At 44.8% G+C, this 24,940-nt stretch overlaps 1 protein-coding gene across 3 annotated transcripts in view; it reads left to right on the top strand.

The window, feature by feature from the left end:
• CMIP (c-Maf inducing protein) overlaps positions 1 to 24,940 on the top strand; it is a 128,403-nt gene that overhangs the window by 40,454 nt on the left and 63,009 nt on the right. The window contains exon 1 of one of the 3 annotated variants that reach the window (XM_072043726.1): positions 22,076 to 22,204. The exons of the other annotated variants lie outside the window; for them this stretch is intronic. Coding sequence (XP_071899827.1) covers positions 22,091 to 22,204 — 114 coding nt within the window. The 5' untranslated portion in view covers positions 22,076 to 22,090. Of the gene's footprint in view, positions 1 to 22,075; positions 22,205 to 24,940 lie in introns of those variants that run through there. 3 annotated transcript variants of the gene reach the window in all.

Below are 24,940 nucleotides of genomic sequence, written 5' to 3'. Positions count from 1 at the left end.
GTTTCCACAGCCTCCTGACAAAGATCATTTTGTACAGACTCAAGGCTCTGGTCGTGGCTTTGATTTGCTTTTCATCATTTACCTAAGCAAAGCTCACCAGGGCTGTGAGCAGCAGCAGGCTGCAGGCACAGAGTGGCATGGGGTGCCCCGATGCTGCTTCCTGCCCAGGCCTCTGCACACAGCTGGGCTTGGTGCCTTTGTATTTCTTCTCTATTTTTCAACTGATCTTCTTTAAAAGAGACTAAATGAAAGGAGGAGAGGGAGTTTTCAGAATTGGGGAATTATTCCATATTTTGGATAGTGTGAAAGCACAGCTGAAATTATTCATTGACTGTATTGTGTCGGATTGGTCAGCTCGAGTAAGTGGTGAAATCCTTAGTTAACTTTCAACTAGCTTTCAATGGAAGCTGTAAAATATGAAGTTGTTTGTAACAAAGGTTGCCCCATAGTGCTTGTTTTAATTTGTGTCTGTTCAGGGTAGCTGAGCCATTAGTGGGAACCAGTGTCTGTAATGCTGCCATTGGGAGCTGGGAGCAGTTCCCATTGGGAGCTGCTCAGCAGTTTTGCATAGCTGGGCTTGTTCCTATAGAAATCCAGTGCGTATGTATTTGGCAATACATTCTTCTCTGAATCTGCTCAGGGGAAAATACCCCTGGCCATTCTCAACGCAGTGCAAGGATGGATGATGCAGGTCACAGCCCTTCTGCTCTTTCTTGGCTAACCAGCTGAGCATGTCTTGTGAAGCCAAATGAAATGCTTGAAAATAATGTGCTTGGTAAAAGAATACTGGACTATAAATAGGAACAAATCTTCTCTAGTGTAAGTGTGTGCAAAGAAATGAGATTGGGATTAAAAGTAAAACGGAATAAGCTTTTAGAAGAGGACGTGTGAGTCTGGGGGGTTTCGTTCTTGCTAGAGGAGGGCAGTGTGGTAGGAGCAGGGTGTTTCTGAGCTGGTGCAGAGCTGTTCCAGCACGGCACTGGCACAAGCTAACACGTTGTCCCTGTGAGAGCCGGCTTGAGCTCTTTGGTCCTCCTGTCCGGTCATTCCCACCCCCACGCTGTCCTTTGCTTGGGTGGTCCAGATGTTTACAGGCAGCCTGGCGAGCAAGATGAAGAAATTCATCAGAGCTGAGAAAAAAGGAGGGGGATTATTTTTGGGCTGGCTCTCTTCCCTAATCCCATTTACCTTCCAGGCTTGCAAAGGATTGAACTAGCCCGGCTGAGGGGGCAGTGGTAAAGCAGAAATGGGATGGAGGAGGAGGGAAGGTGTTAGGTCACGACTCTGCCTGGGAGAAATAGCCCATCTTCACTGATGGTAGGTTAAATAAAGAACTTCAAGGTTGGCTTCTCTGCCAGGGCTTTATTTTATGTTGTGCTGGCTCATGTAATCTGGAGAAGCAGCTCTATCATGTGAGTTTTCCAAGCACCGAATTCTCTTTCAAAATAAAACCAATTTAATCAGCCCAGTGAATTCCAGCCCTAAGCCTTTCAGCAGGGACAGGGCTTTGATTACCCTCGCAGTCATCCCGTTCTGGCTGTGTTTGGACAAATTCAACGTTATGAACTTCAAGTATAGGTGTGAGTTCTTGCCACACTGTTCCTCTAAAGATTATAGATTAACTAGTGTGCTGTGATAACTACAGCTTTATTACTGGGGATTTGGGGAACGAAAACTTGAATTCTCCCAATTAAAAAAGAAAAAAAAAAGTCATCTAAGCAGGGATGACTGAAAACTGAAGTGGGGAATTTCTGCTCGCTGCTCTCTCACTTCAGCCGTTTGCCATTGAGACACACATGGCAAGGAGGGCTGTGGAGCTGGCAAGCCACCTACCATTCTGCTGCAGAAAGGCATGCCTCTTCAACTGCATGCTGAAATTCCAAGTACATTAAAACGTACATCTCCTCCCCAAACCCTGCTGCTGGGAAAGGCGTGGTGCAACCTGTGTGCGTGCGAGAAGTTTTTTTTTTTTTTTTTATTCCTTCATCAGGTAATATACTAATTTTGGAGGCAACGCTGCAATTACAGAAGATTAACTTGTTGATGTTAGTTCGGCTTTCTGGCTTGGAATTTTGCCAGGTCTTTAGTTATGAAAGTAAAATGTAAAGGTGGGTCAGTGACCTTGTATCCTAGGGAAAGTCTCTCTGCCTGCTAAGGCTGAGCTCATATCAGGCCAAGAACTGAGGACTGCAGAGGAGAAAATCAGATTCTGCCTGCATCTGTAGTTATGAATCACAGCACCAGTCATAGATTTATCCTAAAATACCCTATGTAATGCCTGCGAACTGACATATTGTACTAGCCTTTCATACAAAAAGCTAAAATTTTAGTATTAAAATCTCAAATTTCCTTAACAAGTGTATTGACAGACACTGCTAACCAGCTCTATTTCTTCTTAAAAGAGGAATGTGCTTCCAATTTCTAGAGTGGCAGTAACCATTACAGAACCAGGAGACAGTACTTTATCAAGAGGTATTGCTTTCCACCATGCATCATTCAGTAACCAATTGCTCGTCATCATGAATTCCACTGAGAGTACTTAGACTGGGACCAGCAAAGTTTCATTAACACGGAAGTCTAACACAAACACGATGATGTTTGAGCTCATTGACTTGCCAACACAGATACTCTATTACCTTTCTAAGCCTAGGGTCATGAACTGCACAAGGGTTAGGGAGTTTTTACCATAAGTAGGTAGATGGCTGGCCAGTAAGCACAAGTTGAGAAGGAAGATTTTTCTTCTGGTCACGTTTCCCCACATCATTGTTCAGTGCTAGGCAGATAGGATCTGCAGATATTTTGAGCTGAGGCCCCAAACTAACCTATTTTCTTCATCAATTAGTATCAATTACTGCAAGTCGCATGGAATCATAGAATGATTTGGACTGGAAGGGAACTTAAAGATCATCTAGCTCCAACCCCCCGCCTTAGGCAGGGATACCACCCTCTAGGTCACTCTCTAAATTTAATATATTATTAAATAAGAAATAAGAATATAAGAAATACTTATCATTATATCTAATCTAAATCTCCCCTCTTTTAGTTTAAAACTGTTCCCCTTTGTCCTATAACTATCTGCCTGTGTAAAAAGTTGTTCTCCATCTTTTTTATAAGCCCCCTTCAGTTACTGGAAGGCCACTGTAAGGTCTCCCCAGAGCCTTCTCTTCTCCAGGCTGAAGGTTCACAGCTCTCTCAGCCTTTCTTCATAGGAGAGGTGATCCTGTCCCTTCTGATCAGGGCCACCAGACTGCTCAGGCATGATTTGTCCTTGGTGAAGCCATGCTGGCTGTCTCTGATCACCTCCTTGTTTTGCATGTGCCTTGCATGCAGCTTTCCCAGCAGACATCCATGTGGTTTAAGTCCCCCAGCAGGGATTTCAGCTTGCAGCTGAAGTAAGAAGGTCTCGCCAACAGGCTCCCCTTGAGCAGGTGGCCTGTTGTAGGCCCCAACCACAAGGTGTCCTTTGCTGGTCCACATAAAAAGGGAATTAAATTCTAAAAGGGAATATTGCCCCTTATCATGAGGCAATATTGTAAGTTTGGTCCATGATGAAATGACTTTACTTATTTTCTACAAGTACTTTGCTAAGGTTTGCTTGGTGGCAATACACCCGTGGTGGGAAGAGACCTCACACTGGAACGTTCAGAGAGAGACAGCTCAATTTATTTGGCTTTACTCATACAGTCTTTCACTGAGCTGAGAAATTGGCATCTGTATTTTTGCTTTCAGTGCCAGTATCTGCTGCCAGGAACAGCTGCCTCACTGGGTAGGGCTCTCTGATGAGTGGAAAACCAAAGATGCAGACTAGGACTGTTAATTGCTGCAGATAGACAAATCAGCTTCTGAAGGACCACCCGTGGCCTAAGCACACTGGTAAAGATAGGCTCAGGCAGGGAATGTTTTACTGTGTCTTTGACCCTATCTAAGCAAGTGAACAAACTTCTCAGGCTTCTTTGATACACTGCTGCGTATGGCTGATTCATCTCCTGGGAACTCTGAGGAACCTTTCCATTGAAATATAAGCAGAAAATTAGTTTTTCATATTTGAGTATCTGCTGGACTGTAGAAGTATTCACAGTCTTGGAATTACAGAATATCCCAAGTTGGAAGGGACTCACGAAGATCGAGTCCAAATCCATTGAGTCTTTTCAGCACTATATGAAGTTTTCTAATTTTTTTTTTTTTGTGAGAGAAGGAAAGAGAAATGATGTGAATGCTGCAATGTGGTATGGCATTCTGACATTCTCATAAAATGGATTTTGATAAAAGTCTGGGCTGATGAAGGTCACAAGCTGTGTAATTGATCTGTCAGCAAACTCATGTGCTGGGACTATTAAACTCCTCCATCAGTTACATTCAAAATACCACTCTGCATCACTTCCTATGAAGTTAATTCCTCCTGCTCTGCTTTCTTTATGTCACATGCCATCAGTGAGTTCATGGCAGGGGAGATGAATTTGGCCGCTGCAGTGTGTGGCTGCCCATGTATACGGAGGGCTCTTTGATTCTCATGTAGGTTGTTTATGGACAGTGAACCATGGCTTTTTCAGGGATGGTACTTCTCTTTTAGCATATGGACTGTGTTCTACTCCAGCCCAACACTAACGTGAACCACCCTACTTCTCAGTGGAAGGAATGGGAAAGGTTGGATGTGCACCCAAGGTGAGAAAGCCTCTGGTTGTGCTATATGCGCTAAGTACAGCTATTCTCATTATCTGCCCGATACTTTGTTCCAGCAGCAGCTTCTGTTTCAAAAGAAACTCTCTTTAATGATGACTTTGCATGTGGGTTACCCATGGAAAGGAAAAAAAAATAATCTTGGAGAATTTGGAGGAAGAGACAGCGTTCTGTGCCTTTGTGGTAGGAGCTACTCAATGACCAAACGCGTTGTCTGTTCTCTACAGAATGCCCTTGGATGTATTGCAGGGACCTATCTTGTTTTTCTTGATCATCGCTGTATTTCTCCCATAGTGCGCTATTAGGTCTGCCAGCTCCTTGACGTGTGGTCTTTGTTCAGACAGCTGTGTTTAATGGAAAGCATTTACCAAGTGTGACAGTGTGGTGTGAGTAAGTTGCTGGAGCTAGAGGGGGGAAAAAAGAGTGTTTGCCAGGACTGTCAGCCCTTTGGAGCAGTTTGCCATCTTGTACAGGCTGTGAGTTCAGAGCCCAACAACCTGCAAAGCAGCAAGCAAAGAGAACACGGAAGAGAGTGAGCAGAAATAATCCGTGATTGCTGAAAACATCATTTACTTGAGTCTGTCAGTCTGTGACTGTAATTTTTGCCAGTTGTTAAAGGGTTTGTGTTTTAGGAGCATTTTAAGTGTTATAGGCATGTTTTCGAGCAAGTAGGGTGGTACAATACATCCTAAGGTAAAATACACTTATTACAGTGCACTTGTGATTCCAACAAATGTTTATACTGTTTCCTCTGACTTATCAGGGTCAGAACGTTGACTCTGGGCAAAGTGCATTAGAAATAACTTTTGGAAGAATTACTCAGTATTTTGCGCTCACATGGGGTGTGTGGCCTCCATTATCACGTGCTACTGGTACGGGAGCTGGGTGGAGCCTATCATCATTTTACTGTTTGGTGTATAAATAGTAATTACAAGCTGAACTCGAACATCTAGTCATTTCTAATAATACTTGACTGAGAGTGATCTGTGCTTTTATGACTGTAAGGATGGAAATTATGCTGAAGATCCTCTCTTTCTTCAGAATCCTTAGAGCATGTGTGTGTATATATGCACGAATACTTGGCCTGTATAAGTAAGAGGGAAAATTGCTTGCTGAGATCTGAGATCTAATCTTACGTTCATGGTGTAAATATTCTTGTACTCTAGTTTCCTTCATTGTTTTGCTAACAGCTGCCGTCCTCTGTAAAGGGAGCGGTGGAGCATGAAGGGAGGTAGGAGGGGGAATCTCCCTGGCTACGTGCAAATGTACCCTGATTGTTTACTTTGGGTTGTGAGTGCAACTCTTGTAACTCCTCACATCTGCTTTGGGCATTTTCGTCCAAGGATGTGACAAAACTTTAATGAATAGCTCCTTTCACAGTTTAGTTTTAATAGCTTGGCCTAATTGAGGGGAAACTGATATGTGGAAAGATAAGCTCTGGAAGTGGCGGGTTGGTTGGGTGCTTCCAGTTTTGGGTGACTGGGTTAAGATAACTCACGAGCCTTTTTCAGACGAGCCGTGTATCTGCTGCTAAATTGATTGTGATGGGGACTGCAGGCATCTGGTTCCTACATGGCTAGTCCTTTAGGCTGAAATGAGCACAGATGTCACCGAGAATTAATGGGAAATTCCAGAAATGTTTGATTGTAAGAAACTCGGTCATATCTTAAGTATTTGATAGATCAGAGAGTGGAACACAGCTCTGTGCACGAAATACAAATGAGTCTTTCAGCTTTCTGTTTGAGTTTTTCGTCTTTGTTTTAGAAGACTGAATGAACAAAGTAGCTGGCTGTTTACCCTGTTTTCTAGTTTCTTCTTCATATGCACACACACTCTACGCCCCCCCTTTTTTTTATACTTTGTCGTCTTTTTCTTCTTAACAGGCTAAAGATAGTTTCTCTTACTGAAGTTAATTCTATGAGTTGAGATGAAGTTTTGGTTAACTGCAGGCCTAGAAAGCTGATGTCCCGAGTTGTGTAATCTCTCTCTCCGTCACACTTGTTGCTCATTCGATTGTTCTTTGTCCATGCCGTGCAGTTGCTACTGGGATTTTTAACATATGGAATTTGTACCCGTTTATCTTTCGCACAGAAAACTTAGTTAACATTTTGCTAGAGGTTGACAGCAAGGACAACAACAAAAATAATCTCCAATCAACAACTTTTACGACGAGTAGAGCAGGAAGCAACACCCATGCTGTGCATTTACCGACTAGCCCTCAGACCAGCGACACAGCCATTTCCCATCAAGCAGCAATCGATTTTTGTTAGAGGCAGCAGCTGCGTGCAAGCGGGAACCCTCATACGTGTCTGTGCCTCCCGGTGCGGGTCTCTCTTCCGTTGTTTACTTATGGGCAGCACTGACCTTCAGATAATTTCTCCCCTCTTGACGTTGAACTCTTAGGACGGCAGCGGTTCACGATAGAAGCATCCCAAAAATGTTGAGCTAGACATAAATGTGTATCACTGGTGTTTCAGGCACAAACCTTTGCAGGAAGTGGGGTTATTTCTCAGGACGGATGGGTGGGATTTGGCACATGGATTAGACCTGTAGACCCCGGCTCTGCTTGTTCTGCAGGTCTGTTTTCCTCTGTTAGGTGGGGAAGACCTGTTCTTCATGAGCTTTGCTTGGGGTTTCTATTTATTTATTTAATCTTCACTGTAGTGCTCCTACCTATGGGTACTTTGTCCTTTTAAAAACCGAGGCAAACATGCCGTGTTAACTACAGTAGATAAAGCAACTGTGTAAATATACAGTGGCCACACTTTTGAGGCCCTTTATTGGAACAGCCGCGTTTATGAATGATGCCTGTGTTCCTCAGCAACCATCTCGGGATGTCTGCCTTCAGGCCTGCTCGCAGGGCGGCCTCTGCCTCAGCTTCGTAGCAGTGAGTAGAGGATGACAGGTTTCTGCCCTCGTTTATTCTTCCCTTATTTTTCTCTTTTTTTAAACCATTTTGGTGTTCTATTTCCTCAGAGACGTGTCTTGGACAGTCTGCTGGTGGCTGGTCTTTGTAGGCCTGAGTGGGATGGTGGGGCTGTGACCCGTCCTTGTGGGGTACATCATTGAATCCACCAGCTCAGATGTGCATGGAGATGATTGTGTTCAGTTCCTCACTGCACCTCTGGGCTTGGTGGGTGCTGGTCCTTTCCAGTTTTGCTTCTCACACTGGTCTTTTTGGTACAGGTGTAAAGCTCTAGCAGAAGCTGGAGCCCTGGGTGTAGGCATTGCTGTGACGATTTCCTTCAGCACAAGAAGTCCTTTCTGATCTATCCTTTTCCTTGAATTAAAATCGATGTTTATGGCTTTGGGTAGCTTTCTGAGTAACTCGCCTGGGCGTGACAGCAGCGTTCCTGCAAACTTCCCTGATAAGGCCTACTGATGCCATGCCTCCGCCTTCATCAGCCAGCCACTGGCGTAAGCGGCAGGAGACCGATGTCCCCGTGCCTGCCCTGAGCCAGAAGGAGATGTTCAGAGAGCACTTTCTGGGCTGTGTGAGCAGAGGATCACCTTTATTGCCTGCTGACTGGGCTGGGCCACACAGGGAAGCTGCTGAGCTCCCCTGAGACGGTGGAGACGTGGTGACGTTGGAGCAGCTGGTCTCGCGTGGTGCTTTCGGATTGCTGCCTGCTGCCTTTTCATCTCCTCCGCAAGGAATGCATCAGCTCACCACAGTCACACACATGATAATGTGTTGGTTACCCATGTTTGCAAGAGCTGCAAATTTTTTGTTGTTGTTTCTTGTCTAAACACTAACAGATGTAACCAGTGGTCTCCATGAAAGATCAACATGAGTAAGGGAGCATTTGCGTTTAAAACCCATCTAAATTTATCAATGCAAATAAACATTTAAACAAGAGGCACTCCATAAACAGTATTGGGAGAGTGCTCTGCCTTCTGAAGAGACTGCTTTTCTATTTGCCCTATTTTGTTCTCTGACAGAAGCCAAATGCACAAAGAGGATTGCAGAGATGGTTTGTGCAGTTGGTGGATACGAATGCATCTCTAATAGGTTATTTTTCCTTTCCCCTGTGCCAGGCCTTTGAGGAAAGCCTTGTTCTGTCAACTTCACTTTGGTTTAATGTTAGAGTTTAGTGGAGTTCAGATAGGGAAGAGAGAAGAGGGGACGGCAGTCTTACAGAGCTGTATAACTTCTTGTGGAACAGTAGTCAGTGGATGTGGTTCAGTTACCTGCATAGTGTAGGGCCATTTATATACGTTATAAAAGCCCATTTGTATAAAGCTCAGTGGCAGAAATCACAGCATCTTGGGCACCTCTGGGTGAAGCATCCTTTAAGCCTTTCTCATGGTTTGCTGTGTAAGAACAGAGGTGACAGTTCTGTGCCTTAGTTCCCCTATCAAAAAGGCAGGGATTGTAGTGTAACTCATCAGTTGCTACCAGGAAAGTTCATGTAGATCAGAAGCCAGACCTTTTTCCGTTTGTTATGAATTTATATACTCTCTGTCCTTGCAGTGAAGGGAAATTAGGTTTGCTCTGATTGTTTAAAGTGGTTGCCAGGATTTGCACCTCGTTGCAAATCATAAAATAAATTCCCTTGTGGTTATGTTGCTCCTTTTTACTTAAACGGTCTTCTGCTGCCATTTAACCAATAAATTCCAGTAACAGCTGACATAGTTGAGATAGAGGAGGAAAAAACGCTTAGCATTGAGGGCTCCAAAAGCGACTTTTGCGTAGCCTTAACATTTTGAGTGTATCATGTTGATGCAGTTGGAGATCGTCCAGACCAGCATTAACCCTGGTAGTAGGGCAGATTGGGCAGTTATCTGTGTCCACTTTCCCACATTTTCAGCATATAACTAGCCTTAAAATGTCCTTGCCTTAGCTTTTGCCTATAGAACAGACAAGAAAAAGAGGTTTGAGTGAATATTACTTTTTTTTAATTATTATTATTTTTTTTCTGGTAAATTCAGCCAACTGAAATGAATAACTTTTGGGAGAATTCAATGAGATTTCTTTATTTCTTTTTTTCCCTGTTGTCTAGAAACATGCTTTGTACCATGCTGCCACTGCTAAAATTAGATTAAAAAAAAAAAGAGGATGGTGACATCAGTCTTTGAATCATTTGTTGTGTTTTGTCCTTCTGCAATTTGGGGAGCAGGGGATTAGGAGCAGCCAGAGGGGACCCTGTCCACAGCAGCACAGGCAAAGTGACATCTGCTCTGAGGGCATCTGCATTTCTCAGTCACTTCCTGAGAAGAAGCTGCCAGTCTCCATCTGTCATACCTCCAGTGAGCAACCAGAGCCCTTTGCAAACATACCAGCACTCCCCCAGATCCGTCCTGTGCTAAGGTATGCAAGGAGGAGAGACCAAGTGCTGAGACGACTCAGATGTCAACTGCGTATTGCTTCCCTCGCTCCTTTCCCCGCTTCCAGGAGCCGAGGTTGCCTGTGTTTATCTGCACTATACTTACACAGCGAAAGAGCCCTGGGCTTCAGTTTCCACTTCAAAGGCAGTGTTGGCTGCCGTGTTGGAGATGGAGCCCGATAATTTTGGTTACGAGTTGCTGGTATGTTCCTGAGGCTGAAATTAGGGCTGGGGAAGGAGCTGCATGGCCAGCCTCGCAGACTGATGTCATCTGTGCCCAGCGAGGGCAGAGGGATGGAAAGCTGAGTTTCCCCACAGTGGCAGGACCACCTCGAAGCGGTCCCGTGCTGCTCGTTTCTGAGCTTCTCCACTGATGCTCTCTGAAAGGGTGCCAGCTGCTGCCAAACGGGATGGTGTTTTTTTGCGCTGTGTCGACTGGTAATTGAAATCGGGGGTGGAGAAAACGTGGGATTCGGTTCCATGAGAAGAGAAAGACAAATGTGTGCGCTGCATTATCGCTGCATTCCGCTGCAAAGCCAGCAGGCTTGCTTACGTTTTTCAAGGGAAACCGTTGGGAGCAGCCTGCCTGGTACGTGCAGCCGTATTTTTAGATTTATGGTGAGGCAGCTCTGAAAGAAACCGGCAGCCTGGGACTCGGTTTTTAGGTGTTGTATGCAGCGGCTTGTGCAATAGTACAGCTACTTAGAGGATCTCTTGAAGTGTAACCGTGCTTGCTCATTCAGTGGTTAGAGTACAGGAAGTTTGTGTCGGTGTTGGTTGTTATTTTTTTTGTTGTTGTTTTTTTTTTTTTTCTTTAAAGGGTTTTGGTAAAGTAATAGATAGGTCATAGGAAATGACGCAACTGCTAGCTAATCCCTAGATTTGTTCTCTGCTTTCTTCTAAACTACAGCATTTACTTTAAACGTTGTTGTGTGACTGTGAATCAAAGTGTAAGTGTACATCTTAGGTTTTGGAATCAAAACCACGCTGCCTGATTCTGAACAGAATCTTTGAGAAAAGCAAGCTAGATTTTTAATTACACTTTCCAGCCATGTAAATTGCAGAGATAATTGTACACATCATAATTGTCTGACCTAGTTCTGCTGTCATGCCTTTCATCTGTGGATCTCAAAGTGCCTCACAAAGAAAATTCCTTCCTATTTGAAGATGGGGAACCTGGGGCGTAAAGCAGCAAGCAACTCAACCATCATCCAACCTGATGGGGACTGAGCCTCGAGGGGAAGCGAGGTCTCCTGATTTTCTGTAGGAACTTGCTTCCTCTGCTGCCTGTAACGTTTCCATCTCAAGCTGGCAGTAGGATAGTTGAGGGAGCAAAGGCGGTCACGTTGCAGTTTCTGCAGCAGCGGCTTCTTTCTTACACCTTTTTTCAGAATGTGGCTGGCGAAGTAGTGGCTTCTCTGACCTACAGCTATGTGACGTAGGTAGATAATCCCACATATGGTGAGGCAAGGCTTTGCTTGTCTAAGTGGAGAGTGGTTTTTAGCTGCAACACAGTTTTGCAGTGAGTAAGCTGATCTTTTTCTGAAATTGAAATCAAAAGGGGGTTTTGGGTGGGGATCAGTGCCGTTTGCACGTTGCTCTGAAATGTGGCTGGTGTAGTTTGTTCATCTGCTCCCAGGAGCAAATCTTTGCTTATCTGCGGAACTGGATATCAACAGTGAGGTGTCCCACCGCAGTGTATCCCGTCCCTTGCTTGCTGGAGGCAGCAGGCAAGGTCAGAGGAGCTTTAACACTCCTGACCCAATTTTTTTTGGCCTTCGTTCTGCCTTTGCTAGTAACCAACAGCCCATGCCAACTGCAGTTGTGCTGGAGAGTAGCTATTACCAGTCTCTTTCCTACAAAGGCAAATATGTGGTGGCTTTGTATTTGCCATGTTCCAGGACTTCAGCGCAGAGAAATGAAGTGGGATAGACAAGGAGAGTGAGGCTGGGCGACACAGCTTTCCTTCTGCTCACTGATGGCCAGCTGTCAGTTTGCAAAGCCGCGCTGCTGTGTTCACAACAGGAGCTTCCAGGGTAAGAGCAGGAGCGGTGCCCCCCTGCCAGGGGATATGGTTCTCCCTAACTCCTCCAGCACACAGTGAAACATTCTCCATGCTCTTGCTGTGTGCCAGGGCAGTTTTATTTAAGAAGCTCAGGTTAGCTGTGCCTGTTAGTTTGGGGAGCTTGCAGGCTGGCTGCTTTCTAAAAATGACAGATAGTGTAACCTCATGCCGTACCGTGTAGGAGTGGTGCTGGCCTTTCTTCTACCGAGTTAATAGAGCCGCTCTAGAAAACAAACTAAACTCAGTTGTTGTGTGCTACTTTGCGATAGAGCATCTGATGGGTGAAATGATTTTGTTTTCACCGATTCTTCGAGTTTCCGGCTGTGCTCTTTTTGCTATTTGATACAAAACAAGGGCAGAGCAGGTGTCTGTGTGACAGCAAATGGGTTTGGGCTGTGTGCTTTTATTTTTTATATTTGACGTATTTGGTTTCCTTTGGCCAAGATTAAAAGAAACTCTGAAGAGAGAAGGCAGATTCTGCGTCGGAGACATTTCCAAATGAGCTAAGCAAGAAAGCCTGTGGGTAGCCGGTGGTATAGGCTACGGCACGGCCTGACGGAAGGTGTACGAAACCTAGAAACCATCCAGAGCCTCAAAGGTCAAAGCAACCTGTTAAAATCAGCAGGACAGCTTGCTGGAAGCTGGGGCAAAGCTGCCGAAAAGGCAGAACGATGCTGGTCCTGTGCAGCAGCTGATCAGCTCCTCTGCATTGCCGTGCGGTCAGAGAGCTGCTGATTTTTCAGGTTTGGTGGTTTTAAAGGTCTGTCTCTCCCTGGCATCAGATAGGTGTTTGTGAGATTGCAGTAGTGCCCAAATACATTCGTTGTGTTTGCTGGAGTAGCCCTGGCTGGGACATTGCATCCTCCCCACATTGCCTGCATGGGGAGGATGGATTGCAGCTGTATGAAGTATCGGGCTTCTTCTATGTAAAAAATTTGCAGTGGTGTCTCTGTGCGGTCACGTATTCTTTATTTAAACTCGTTTCTTTGCGGTTTGGGGTCTCCAGAACAAAATATATCTGGCATCAAAGCTGACTGTCCCAAAGTGAAATCCTGTTCTCTGCTCTCATTGCTTCTGGTGAGCACAGCACAGAAAGGTGAGGAAGAGCACAAGTGAGGGTTGGTGAATCAAAGGGGCAAAGACAAAATGCTACTTCTAAAGATGAGGGGTGTCAGTTTAAAAAATTTAGAGAAATTGATGTCAGAATTCAGAAAAAAAAATCTTTTATTTAACAAAAATAAAGCTACTGTTAAAGTGTTAGTTTTAAATGGGAAGCAAAGCATGAAACCACAGGCCGTTTGTGTGTGTGCAGTGTTGCAAAAGACACAAAAGGCACTGCCAAGCACAGCAAACCCGAGCCTAAGAAGTGAGCGTTCAGAAAGACCGTCCAAAAAAGTACAGTGAAATCTGAAAAGCACGCGGCACTTCTTTTCCTATTCTTTTTAAGCATGTGGAGAGTGGATGTTAAACTCCTCTCCTGTGTGTTTAAGGTCGCTGTCTCAGGCTCTCGCCCCTGTGAACAGGCACGTTTTGGTTAGAAGTAGGATTATTTTCTGGCATGTAATTCAGAGAACCGAGATCCTGCCTGGGTGTTGCTGAAGTTCTCCCTGCTGATTTTAAGGAGTTGCTTGGCTGCACAAATTAAGTTCTGCAGTTACTTGTCTTCTGACATTGTGGACATGCAGCTTCAAAAGCTTGCCTGACTGCCGGATGAAGTAGTGGCGTCCTTTTATTCCTAATAGTGCCTAAAATGAAAGAGTGTTAAAGGCTCTGAGCTGGAAGGGGTAAGTTTTGGTCGTGTTGGAGTACAACTGGAATGAGAAATCTCATTTGCTCTTTGAGAATAATTTATAAAGAAGTTGAGTAGAGCTGGAAAGGCGACTCGGTTTTCTGCTTTGCAGTATTGAAATAATTAGCTCCTAATTGAACAGGGAGCCTGATTCTGCAGACACAGAAGTCGTTATTGAACGTAATACAAATGCACTTTTAACAGAAGAGGATTCAAGCAGTAAGCAGGGGGCTATTTTCTGGGCTGTTCCTCTACACCGTGCAGTGATTTTTCAGTTTCTGCAGATATGAGTGAGCAGCATTGTAGAGTGAGAGCACAAAAGACCTGCTGTTACGTTTGCCAGATCAGTGATTTCAGTTTTTTAGTGTTCTTGCCCTGTTAAGGAATTTAAGGCTTGTATTTGAACAGCGGCAGTAGAAAGTTGTCCTAGATTACCTTCTTCTGATAGAGGAGAGATTGTTGCAACTTTCTGATGAATTCCTGCCAGCGTCTGAGAAGGTGTAATTTCTGATCAGTCCCACTGGATTTTTAAATTTACTCTTCCGTTTGCTGGCAATGTATGATGCTAGGAGAAAAAAAAAAAAAAGCAGAGAGATTTTTTATTTTTTAATTTGCTTTTTTGGTTTGGTTGGTTGGGTGTTTTTTTTTTTTGTTTTTTTTTTTGTTCTCTGCTTTACCGTTTCTGTTGGGTGGTGCTGGACTCATCTCTCGCTATCGTTTGACATAAATATCGTGAGAGAAGAAACTTGTAAAAACTGACAGGTTCACTTGGCGAGGTTTTGTGCTTTGTGAACTGCAGAACCTCGGTGAAAGCAGCCGAGCGAGTGCATGTCCTCAGCTGTGATTACTATGAGCTTTGAGTCTCCAGTGCATTAGACAGCACTAATTAAAATTTAAAAAAAAAAAAAAAAAAGAAAAGACTGTAACATTTCGCAGTGAATTTTATGAGTTTTATAAGGCATGGGGTTGGAGTTTTGTGTAAGGCTTTGCAGTGTGTCTGGGCACTAGGGAGAAGGTAGGACGCCTGTTTGTGCTGTGCGGGCTGACTTCTGCTGCTGCTGTTTGCCCGTTCTGCAAAACCCCGCTTAAATTTTGCTAGAAGCCCCTTGATCTGAAAGCTCAGAGCTCCTGCGATCTGCCAGATTTTTCTGTGAGGCTCAAAGCGTGAGCACAGCAGGATCTGCGCTTGGGTAGCACCGTCTGTCAGCAGGGTGTGCGCGAGCCTGGCCAGCTGAGCCAGTTCGGTCAGAAGGGCTTTTCCCACCGGAAAGTCATTTTTTTGGGCAGTCAGCTGGCTGGGCTTGGTTCCTGGGCAGCAGGGTGAGACACAAGGACTGGAACATCGTACAGAAACCGGGGCACCTGATTTCGGGTCTCGGCGTCTGATTGACTGTAGGCTGGATTTTCCTGGGCTTGATTGGATCGCTTATGGGAATTGTGGAAATGGGGACTCGGTTCATTGCACTGAACTCTCAGGTTTCAAGTACAGTTTAAATGACATCCCTAGAGCATTTTGGAGCCATTCAGGAGAAAAGGAGGATGCAGATTGTGTGCTTGTTTTCCATAACGCAGTTGCATGCAACTCTACTTTTGTATTTACATAACTCAGAGGGACATCTTTTAGCCTCTTGAATCCCATCTGTACTCTGAATTCACACGTTTGATGCTCTGCTTTGTAGAGAGCATTAGGCCTGGTAACAGCTCAAGGCAACAGTGTCAGCCTTAGATTAGTCACATATGGCACCACCAGAGACATCTCCTTCCCGGCCTGGTTCAGTCTGTGCCTTCTTAAAGATGTGTTGGCGACTGGGCTGCGGATTGCTGTCCCCAAATGATGTCAGTGCATATTAAGCAGAGTCATAAATTGATTAAAATGGTTCAGGAGACGACTAAGATCTTGAGGAAGGAGGCACAACCTCAACTAATGGCTTGGAAACTGCTGATCTTCTGTGTCTGACTTGGGTAGCAGCTGGAGTCGTCCCTGGCTGGGAAAGGTCCGATAAGGCATCAGAGATTGCTGCAGAATTGTCATCTCCAAGGCCTCCTAATGAGGTGCTGCAGAGAGCAGTTGTGTGATGCAGAGTGTCAAGGAAAAATAAATTCCAGAAAGTTTTTAAGTCATTGTGGGGTTTATTTATTTATTTTTTATCCTAGACCCTCAGCAAACATGAACTGGATCAGAATATTCCAACAGGTTTCAGCCTGCAGCTCTTAGTCCTTCGGAAGCTGCCATTCTCTTTTGCCCTAGTGTGATTTTTTTTCCTTCTAGAACAGAATGGGTGCGGCATTTAGTCAAAGACCACAATTTTTAACGCCTGAGAAGAAACGTTGTGATTGTCTAGTCTGAGGTCTTCATACCTCATCCAGTGAGTTTTGCATTGACTCATAACTCGCAGCTCGCTAGCTCTTCATTCTGCTCCAGAAAGTGTGAGGGACCAGATGACAAGAGCAGGGGCCGAATCTCAGCTCCGTACTCGTATGACGAAGGCTGTTGCAACCACGGGCTGCTTGACTCAAAACGTGTCTGCAGGACCTGGCCTTCTAGAGGAGGTGCTCCCACAATTTTCCTGATGTCTTGCTCAGGCTATTGAAGGGCAGAGTTCAGTCTGCCTTCGCTGACATCAGTGAAGCCTCGCGTGGCCTCCGAAATAACCAACGTGGTGCTTCACGATGCAGGCTTTGTTGTTGAAAGCACCCGGGCTCCTATTCATCCTGAAGACAGTGCTCTGTGTGCAATGCTATTTAATATTGTGTGCGTATCCAGCTGTATATTTAGAGGCCCGTAATACTTCTCATCTGACAACAATGCATTTAATCTAATGCTAGATTACTGCCAGGATTACCCGGGCAGGCCGTGTTTCAAGGAGTGCTGTTAGAATTCAGTGACATCTACAGTACAGCTGCTGCCACTGAGGCATTACTGCTGCATCGCTGGCTCCTGCAGAGGTCACGGCAGCAGGCTGGAACATTGTGTTTTCAGCTCCCCGTAATAACCTCCCGAATGAATGATATGCTGGAAAGGAACTGAAAATATTGATGAAAAGACTAATGCAAATAAAAGAACCGAGGGGTTGATGACTAGGTATGTCTTCCTCGTAACTGGGCATGTAGAGGCAGCGTGTTCAGAGAGATGAGATAAAAAAGAAAATGGGAGACGGGACAAGAATTTAGAGGTGTGGCGTGTCTGGCACTGGCTTGTGTGGCTGTGCTCCTAGTGCTCTGATATGCACGAGATACGCTTATAGGCAGTTGTGCCTTTGAAAATATGACGCTCTCTTTCTTCATGCCTAATCCTTGCATCACGGGAGTGATTCTGGATGTACAGTAAAGCCTTTGATCTGCGCTTTGAGAGACGTATTGGCAGCAGCTTTTAGGACTGGCTGTAGTAGAGGTGTAGGGATACAGGTCACACTGAAACTTTATATCGGCACCCTGGAGGAGAGTCTGAACTTTTTGTTGTGCAACGAGCAGAATTGGAGGTTTGGGTTCTGGACTTAGCTCTGCACCAGAGAGGCACATTCCCTTGGTTGTTCTCTGAGTTTTTGATTTGGATTCGGAGATCCAAAATCTTGCAAAATCTTGGAGTATTTAGAAATATTGTGCTGCAGCATTTATTTTCCAAATGTTGAATTTGATTTTCGTGTCTGCTTTATTCATTTCCAGGAAGAGGTGGTCTGTTTTTTTTTTTCAGGGGAACAAGGAAAGAGTTAGCTTTGGAATTCAAAGTTATATATTTTAAAAATTATATATTTTTCAGAAACAAAAAGAAAAAAGGTTTTTCTCAGTGGGATGAAGGCCAGAGAAAAAGGGAGAGGTTACTTGATTATGCGAGCTTTATGTTTTCTTTCCAGTAGTACTACTTCCTAAAATGCCTTGATAACCTCTAGTTGGAGCTTGCTGGTCACTTGGGCCTTTTTCAAAGGATAACATTGGTGCTGTACCTTATTTTAAGATGCTTTATATTTAACCTGTTCCTTTATCTCTGAGGAAACAATTGATAAACAATCTCTATATTAAGCATTCTTCTGTAAATGTTACCCGGGAAGGTGTAGGTAGGAAAATGAAGCTAATGCAGTTTCAGTGGTCAGCCCTTCCTACTAATTCTGCTCAGGTGTTTTTTCTGATAAGCCAGATTTTTCTCCATAGTTGCAAACAAAATAGTGCCGTGACATTGTGTTAGTGCTGCAGTACCAGGTAGCCAAAGCAATTAGAGGGAAGAAAGCCGATATCAACAGTAAGTTCACAAAGGGTTTTGTTCAGCCACGTTTAGTTACAGTCGAGTTTTATCAAAGAAAATGTTAAGAAAGTGAAAACTGAGAAACAAACCCCTGCTGGTGGCTGGTTTTAGGGCCAGTCTGTTGTGTCCTCGGCCCTCTATTTGCAGAGGGAACAAAGTGTGCAGCCCAGAGCTGCTCTGAGCCGGGGAGGACCCGATGGGGGTTCCCAGCAGCAGGATTTTTTCTCCATCACCGTTATGCCCGTGGCTGTGCAGCGGCGATGCCATCCAGTGACGCGGCGTATTTGTGGATTTTAATTACAGAGGGGAGGGCAGGAATGGTTATCCTTTTTTCCATCCCTGCCTTGGGTAAAGCTGATGCAAGCAGAAGTGGTCAGCAGCCTTGATGTGTGTTCAGGTACAGAGTTCAAACGCACCTCTAATTTGGAAGCTTTTGTGTTCCGCTGAACCAAAATGCCAGAGAGAAGCAGCAAGTCATACTGTCATCAGGGGTCGGAGCCCAAGTCGTAATGCTCAGCGGTGGCTGCAAGTCCGCGGTGGTTTGGATTCAGATTCACCAACACACGTTCAAGTACTTTGGTAGCGTTGGCTTTCTGCTGGAAAATCTGCAGCTCGTTTAACTTTGGGCAGACGGTTCACTGAGGGCCGTTCAGATTTCCTTGGTTGAAGTTTCTTGGACTAATAATAACAACTGGTTGGTTGCTGAGGTCAAAGCTCGGCAATGGCATGCTTCTTTTGCCTGATCCTCCCTGGGTGGAAAACTCAATCTCAAAAGCTGTGGTCGCAATATTTAAGGCTTTATAAAAATGAGCTATTTCCTTTAGAGACAGCAAATAAATTAATAAAGTAATCTTGACAGAGGGCAAGGATGTTGCTGCAGAGCTGGCTACAGGAAGGCTGCCTTGACAGTGTATTTGAACTTGAAAACCAAAAATTAATTACCAAGGGTGGGAGTGAAATCTGCAGCCATTAGGCCAACACAACCTGGTGATTTAGCTTGTTTCAAAGGGTGGAATTATTTTAAAGTAAATTTTGATATGAAATAGGAAGGGGGGAATCAGCCTAGTCTAGTACCCAAGCTGGAGTCTCTGGGCTCCTGAAGTAGGGGCAGGGAGGACACAGTCCTCTTTCGTTGCCCACATGTGAGTCCCTTGAGTCCCTTATAAAGGGATGCAGAGGAAATACGTGAGTGCATCATGTTCAGGGCTGAACTGTTTAATTTGGGCAGAAGATGCTATTGGAGGACGTAAGGCAGTTTAGTCTTCCAAAAACACAGCATAGGAGAGAACAGCGCATGATGAATTAGTTTCTTATAAACAAGGCTTCTCTGGAAATGTGTCTCTTTGGAGCCGTGCTCATCACGATCCCTTGGGAGACTGTTGCAGTTCCTTGGAATTCTCCTGCCTGCAAGGAGCTGCCCGGATGAGTGGCTTTGCTGTTTCACGGAGCGTGATGGTAGTGTTGCTCTTTGTTTTTCCCCTCAAAGTCTGTCTGCTGAGATGCTGATAACAGGTACTCGTGCTTCCCTTTAGGCTCTCTTCCTTAATTACCTTGAGAAACAACGAGCTAGGCTAATAAATGTTGTATTGAAACAAAACATTTGCCAGCTGGATATGCCAGTTTCATACCACTGCATTCTTTGTGAGCACAACATCTTTATTATTTTACTTAAATATTTAATTTATTTAGTTATTTTTAAAATAAAGAGAAAGTGTCACTAAATACTTCAGTGTACCCTTTTGCATTGTGAAGGAGCTCAGGGAGGTGATTTAGGTTCTCTCCATTGCATGTTTACCAGCCAACCAACGCTTTCCTCAAATATTTGCTCTGATATTTCCCTGCAGTTGCCCTCTCCCTCTCCGTTCCCTCACCATCTCCCTTCCACGGCGGTGCCGCACATGCTTCAGGCAGCTCTGTTTGAACAGCAGCACTCCCTTGCAGTGCAAACAGCCGGCCACTCGTTAAACAATGAGGAAGATGAAGGTGGAGGAGGCTGCGGGTGGGGCACAGCTTTGCAAGAGGCTTCCTGCAGAGGAGCAGCTCTTTGCTTTCCCTCCGTGCCCGGGCGTCATTCTGGGAGAGACCCAAAACCCAGAGGAAATCACTGCCGCAGACACGAGAGCTGGGTATTGCTTAAAATTACGTAGAAGTGTCCGAATTACTGTTAACGATGAGACATGAAGCAAAGCACTGGAAGTTTTGCTGTGTTTCCTTACCTCCTCCTGGAGCAAGGGGAGGAGAAGGCAATTTCAAGTGGCCATTGCTTGTCCTCAGGAGGTCCCCATTTTTTTCCCCCTAGCAGCAGAGGGTTTAGTGAGACTAGCCATAACAGAGTATTTGTCTCTCTCCATTATGTGTGCTTTCTCATATCTAACACAGAGCAAGCAGCTGTGCTATTATTTTGCTGGGAACCCTAGGCCTGCCCATCCTTTTTCTGCATCAGGCATCCCCTGCTGGGAATTCAGAAGCGTAGGTGGGCTACTGCAATCCCCGTCTTACCCTTGTCTATCAGGTTGAGATTGGCTGTGGTATCCTGGGGACTACAGGGTTAAAAGTGTGTTAAAAAGAAAAGGAAAAAAATGTTACTGGAAAGCCTTCAGCTCCGGTGTCTGGGTAAAAGGCATGGATGTGATAAGTGGCGTTGGTGAATGCTTGTTGAAGTGAAGAACAAGAACTTAATGCATGGCACATTTATGCTATGTTTAGTTTTGCAAAGGTTTAATTTCTAGGTCTTGTAAATAAAGTTTAGTAAGAAATGAGCTAGGACATGCACTAGGAAGGTGGTGAGGGCTTTCAGGATGGCAGAGCCCAGGAGTCAAATCCTACATTTCTGATGGGACTTGGGATCCTGGTAACTCAGCTTCTCCACCAGTTGAGCGTTTCGCACTGGGGACACCTTCCAGGTTGGACCTTGTACTCGCAGGCAATATAGACGAATGCCTTGCTTCCCTTGCAGCTGCCCGAGGCCTTTCGAGTTTTCAGCTAAAATTTTCCATGGGAGGTGCAGATCCTTGCGCAGCGGACGTGACCCTAGTGATAACAGATGTGGTTTCCTTCTTCACCTTTTGTTGACCTACTAGAGATAATGAACAACAGGCCCTTGGAGATCTGCAAACCAAGAGCAAAAACCACTGCGTGTGCAAGCACAATATGTGACAAACGTGTGACTGCTGTTACCTAGACCAGTGGTTTCTGATCAGTGAGGCCAGTTCTGAAAAACACAACCGAGCAGAGATTTTCTGTTCGTAGCATGGGTCAGTGTGGCCACATTTCCAGTTACTTAACAGACTGTTATTTTTTCCCAGGGACCAGCTTTGTGTTTGAAATCAGCTGATGAACTTTCATTTCCAGCTCTCAGGGCCGTCCCTGGTTAAAATAGTCATCAAAAGCTGGCGTTTTTGCTTAGCGCCGATCATGGCTGGCTTGGCCTGAAGTCCTTACACCCGGTGCTTTTCCTCTCTCTAGTTTGTCAGCATTTGAAACGTTTCATAGCGTGTGACAAGGCTGACTTACTGAAAGAGAATTGAGAACAGGGAGCAGCCTTGACTTGAGAGCGGTTTGTGGATGCAGTTTTGTTTTCTGTCACATCATAGTTGCTATGGTGACTTAGCAAAGATCTGCTTAGCAGTCACTAGATGTTTCGTGTTCTGGGCAAAAATCAGGGATTTTCCCATATTTCTCTAACATTTGTTCTGCAGAAGAATGTGTGCATACAGTCTTCTGCAGTAAGTCCATGCAACTCTGGAAAGGTACGTCCCTGCTGCGTGGTGGCTGGTCCTGTCCCCTCCTCCCTGAAGTAATTTCAAGGAAGGTAGAAAAAGAGCCCATCCATCTTGTCAAAATTGCTGAGTGCTTCCTCCTCGGGAGGGTGAAATAGCTGTGATTAATGCTGAGGGATAGCAAATGTGATCCTGTTAAAGAACAGCGCTTCTCACGGGTCGGTTGTGCAATTTTGGAGGAGGAGGAGGAGGAGGATGGCTTCAGAGCCTGTTCACATGGTCAGACTCAGGAAGTCTGAGCTCTTTTCCCACATCGCAGAGTTCTCATGTCACCTAGGGCATGATCAAGAACACGGTGCAGCTGCAACCTTAACCAAGATTTTCTTCCAGGTTGGTAAGCGGGGGATGATGATTCCTCTTTTCAATTTTCCTAAGTTCACCACGAGGCTAATATCTGGAATTATTAGTGCTTTGCTTTCCTTTGATTGGGGATACTATGTAACTGCAAAGCATTTCAGAAATGCAGTCCAGGCAGCCTGTGCAATATAGGAATACATTCCTAGGTGATGAGCAATCCCTTTTTGTCACTGTGCCCTCTCTGAGCTGCAAACTGCTCTGCCCCCCCTGAAGCCAGCGGGGCTTTGAAGGCTGCCGCGCATGCCTGAAGAGGAGAGGTGGTCCACGTGGCCAGTGAGTCCAGCTCATGACTGTCAAACTCCTGCTGAGCCCAGGAGGGTGCACCAAACGCAGCTCTGGCTCACTGGCCTGGGGCAGCCCTGCCAGGATCTGACCATCCCGGTGACAAGCTGTGGTCAGCCTCCAGCCCCGCAGTGGGTCAGGTGCAGCTTACAGCAGGCTCTCATCCCTCTTTGTAAGACACTGAGAGATTTTCAGACTCCAGTACTGAAAATAATAAGCATTCAGTATTGCTAGAAGTGCCAGTGGTGTTCCTTTTGCCATGCTAAGCTTGCCACAAAGACAAATGGTTGATTTTTTTTATGGACTCTTCGATAGGGCCATCGTGATGATGGGAGTCTTCAGAAAGCCTTCAAGATACACGTCTTATTTTCCTCCCGGAAATTCAAATAGTTCTGTTGGTAAAATAAACTGAGCACTTAAAAGTGGTTCTTCAGCTGGCTTTGACAGTAAAAGAGAAGAATCTTCTCATTAAAAAAATTCTATATGCATTTCAGTTAACATAATTAATGCTTTTTTCCCGCTTGTTTGACTCACCTGTCATGGTACGTATCCCATAATATGACCTTATTTTCCCTTCTTAATGATGAACTTCTGTTCTGTACTTTAAACTTGCTTCAGATCTGAATTAATTTGAAGTTCTTCCCTTTGCCAGCTGCTCTGATTTCTGTGATTTTCTTGATCATGTATCTTAGCATGGACAACACCATTTTTTTTTTCTTCTCGGCTCTAAAATGAACAGTTCTGTCCTGTCCGTTTTCTGTAGCTCCATAGGATGGAGACTTCAGACCCACTGCAGACTGGATTTTGTATTTTTTCTGCACAGCCTGGGCTAATCTGTTTCTTCCTGGCAGCTCTTACATTTTTATCAGTTTTGTAAGGTTAATTAATGCAACAGCCTTCGGTCCCGGTTGTCTTAAATATTTAGAGGAAAGAAGCTGCAAAAATCTGGCTGCAAAGCTCAATTTGGTTGAATTTCTGTTGAATTTATGAGTTAGATTCCCAGCTGGTATCAATCCATGAAGTTCCACTGAAGTCTTTGGGGTGATGGCTCAGTTGAGGATCCGGCCTCTCTCAGTTAAATGTTATCACTAACATTGAGCTGGTTTGCACTGGCCATATGACAATTGCTGCTGTATTATTGTTTAGAGAAACACGGATAGGATGTGTTTTTACTGTGTTTTATTATCTCTGTGTAGCTATACAGAAAGACAGGTGTATGTGTGTACATTTACACACACACATACACGCATGGGTGTTTATACACAGAGTCACCCACACAAAAATAAACGTGGTAGGAAGATCCCTTCCTCTTTTTCCTGTAATTAATGTTGTGCTAGTGTACCCTTGGCTTCAGCTGACGGAGATGGGTAGAGGATTTGGACCACTGTGCCCTGAGGATTTGGACCACCATGTTCACGTGGGTTTCCATTTATGAAAAAGCTCCAAAACCAACCAAAACCCCAACAGGCATCCCTACTGCACTTTTAGACAGGTAGGAAAAAAGGGACTCCAAGCAGAAAGAATAGAGATCGACCCCAAAGAGAGGCCCCTTCCACAGGGGTCCCTGGATTGGCTACCCTTGTCCCCATTGTGTTCCTGCTCCCGATGCATGGAACAAGTGAGGTCTCTTTTTATGGGGTAATGTACAAAACCTTCAACTTGTCAGTGAGGCTGGGAGGGGAATGGTGATGATGGAGGCAGGCCAGGGGGCTGGGAAGTACAGTGGGTGAGAACGTTGTTCCAAGGTAGCTCCAAAATTCCTTTGTGCAGCTTTAGGACAGAGCTGGGTGTCTCACCACTGGTAGCCTTTCTGTCTGTTTTTCTATTACATTCATCTCCATGAGGTTATCGTTGATTTTAAATTCTTTCAAGTCATTCTGACAAGTGTACACGGCAGTAAATTCTTCCAAATCAAGAGTGAGACAAATCGTACTGTGCTGTGTATTATGGCATAGTATTACTAATTGCTTAACTTGATAAATGTCTTCTGATAGGTTATATAGTTAATGAGCAAAGATGTTAATTGCTCTTATCTGAAATAGCTACATTTGCAGGGGTGTTCTCTGGAGCTGTGGATGTCTCCTAACAGAGATTTATTTCAAATCATGCATTGTTTTCAGCATTTTAGAGAGTCCATTATCCTTCAGTGTGCAGACTGAAGAGTCTCCACTCCCATCAAAGTTTTGAGAGCAATCAACTCTTCCTACATGTTGTTCAAGTCTTGTTTGGGTATGGCAAACTTATATGCAGTAGTGCACTCATCATCCTGGGACACAGCAGCATGCTTCTTCTTAAAAGCAGCCAAGAGAGAAATAAGCACCTGAGAGTGGAAGAGCAAGGGGCTGGAACAGCCCCATTTCCTCCCACCAGCTGGAGTATTTAATTGGGAAAATCATTCTTTATTGTTGTTATGTCGGTGGGAGTTGT

The sequence above is a fragment of the Anas platyrhynchos genome, chromosome 12 (genome assembly GCF_047663525.1).
Source record: "Anas platyrhynchos isolate ZD024472 breed Pekin duck chromosome 12, IASCAAS_PekinDuck_T2T, whole genome shotgun sequence".
Taxonomy (NCBI): Eukaryota; Metazoa; Chordata; class Aves; order Anseriformes; family Anatidae; genus Anas; species Anas platyrhynchos.
This window is presented reverse-complemented; position numbering and strand designations above follow the sequence as displayed.